The sequence below is a fragment of the Sinocyclocheilus rhinocerous genome, unplaced genomic scaffold (genome assembly GCF_001515625.1).
Source record: "Sinocyclocheilus rhinocerous isolate Xijiao unplaced genomic scaffold, SAMN03320098_v1.1 scaffold1133, whole genome shotgun sequence".
Classification (NCBI taxonomy): domain Eukaryota; kingdom Metazoa; phylum Chordata; class Actinopteri; order Cypriniformes; family Cyprinidae; genus Sinocyclocheilus; species Sinocyclocheilus rhinocerous.
The window spans coordinates 78,935-81,053 of record NW_015642058.1 but is presented as its reverse complement, the minus strand read 5'-3'; the positions used below and the strand labels follow the sequence as shown (position 1 = coordinate 81,053).

General features: G+C 42.3%; 1 protein-coding gene across 1 annotated transcript in view; it reads left to right on the top strand.

Annotated features, from left to right (window-relative positions):
• Positions 1-2,119, top strand: part of LOC107755590 (differentially expressed in FDCP 8 homolog) — a 97,698-nt gene that overhangs the window by 19,303 nt on the left and 76,276 nt on the right. Inside the window, exons 6-7 of the mRNA XM_016572481.1 lie at positions 497-661; positions 922-1,049. Of these exons, the coding sequence (XP_016427967.1) occupies positions 497-661; positions 922-1,049 (293 nt within the window). The remainder of the gene's footprint in view (positions 1-496; positions 662-921; positions 1,050-2,119) is intronic.

Sequence of the window (2,119 nt, the reverse complement as noted above, 5' to 3'; positions counted from 1 at the left end):
TCCCAAACAATCATAAATTCCTTCGGATCATTGGGGTGGATAAACAGATGGCCGGTTAGATGGGGTGGGGGGTGTACAGAAACAGGTGTCCAAACAGGTGTCCATTTATGGTAGGAGGAGGGGGGTTTATGAGGGGCAATAAATCAAATTTTTTGCCATATAGTAGCCTATACTCTCTCTGTGGTGCACTGTTCACAAAACCTTGGATAAATCTACAGTGAAGTAATTTACACTTCAGGCTTTTCAATCCTACACTTGGCTATAATGGAGTATTATTTTAATTGCTTAAACATGTTCAGATCTTACTGTGATGGACTGATCGTCCATCCAGGCTGTTTCCCTGCCTTCACCCTGGGATGCTGGATCCCTGCAATTCTACATAGTACAAGTTGTTTAGAGAATGGATGGATTCAGATCTTACTGTGTGATCAAAGGGAACGCAACTTAATGTTTGGTTTCAAAACGATTATAAATTGCTTTCCATTTCTGGTTCCAGGTTGTTATTACCGTTGCCATAGCAAGTGCATGAATCTTATCAACAAACCATGTGTGAGGTCAAAGGTCAGCCATCAGTCTGAGTATGAACTCAGCATCTGTCCTGAAGTCGGTTTAGACAAACAGGACTACAGATGTGCTGAGTGTCGGACACCCATCTCTTTAAGTAAGTCTCTTTCCAAACAGGCATCACATCTTCTATTGCTTTTCCAACATTTATCTATGTCGCTGATGATGACACAAATGTAAACAGAGGTTTATTTTGTTTGTTTTGTTTTTGTTTAATAAATTCTTTGTCGTTATTGTCAGAATTTTTTGATTCAGTGTTGTATGATTGCTCTATAATGGGAAAAAATGGTGAGTTAACTTTGATATTTAGAATTCCCTTGCATAGGAAGTTGTATAACGTTGTCATATATTGTGTAGGGGGTGTTCCTAATGAGGCACGGCAGTGTGATTATACGGGCCAGTATTACTGCAACAGCTGCCACTGGAATGACACAGCCATTATTCCAGCTAGAGTCATACACAACTGGGCGTTTGAGCCCCGTAAGGTACAGTAACACTGAATCCTAGTGAGCTACCATGTTGTCTAATGTCTACATAAAAAAATGGGGAAGTCGTGGCCTAATGGTTAGAGAGTCGGACTCGTAACCCAAAGGTTGCGGGTTCGAGTCTCGTACCGGCAGGGATTGTAGGTGGGGGGAGTGAATGTACAGGGCTCTATCCACCTTCAATACCATGACTGAGGTGCCCTTGAGCAAGGCACCGAACCCCCAACTGCTCCCCGGGCGCCGCAGCATAAATGGCTGCCCACTGCTCTGGGTGTGTGTTCACAGTGTGTGTGTGTTCACTGCTGTGTGTGTGCACTTAGGATGGAATAAATGCAGAGCACTAATTCCTAGTATGGGTTACCATACTTGGCCACATGTCACGTCACTTTCACTTTCACTTAAAGGCCCCACGTTTTTTTCTCCATTTCTGTCACCGATGGAGTTTTGGTTCCGTGCCACTCTCGCCTTTGGCTTGCTTAGTTGGGGGCATTTAATTTCTGGCAATATTGTCGACTTGATTGCACAGATACTATCTGACCTGGACGATGACTTGACCTGGTTACTTGACTTGACTTGACTCACAGCGAAGTTAGGGGTATGATGTTAGCAAAGATCCCAACGCTGCCGAGAGCAGTGTTTAGATGAATATGTAAATATGTGCTGCATGCTTTCCTCTCAATAAAAAAAAAACACAACAAAAATTACATCAATGGAAAAACAAGTTAAGAAAGCATCTGATCATAGCGATGTGGATATGCTTGCACAAGGTCTGCTATTCGGCACTTCAGTCAAGTAAAGTCACATTTATTTATATAGCACTTTATACAAAATATTTAAAACCAAAGAGCTTTACAGTATTAAACATGAAAAAAACAGTGCCATAGTTGATTTCAATTAGAATTACAACTTCAATTTCTACTATTAAGCAGCTCTCCAGTGTTTATGGTTTAGCCCCAGATACAGATCCCCTGTAAAGACCTTGTCTCAGACGACCACCGGGACAAGACCACAGGAACCAGATGTGTCCTCTGCACAATGTGACTTTGCTGCAGCCTGAAATTGAACTGCTG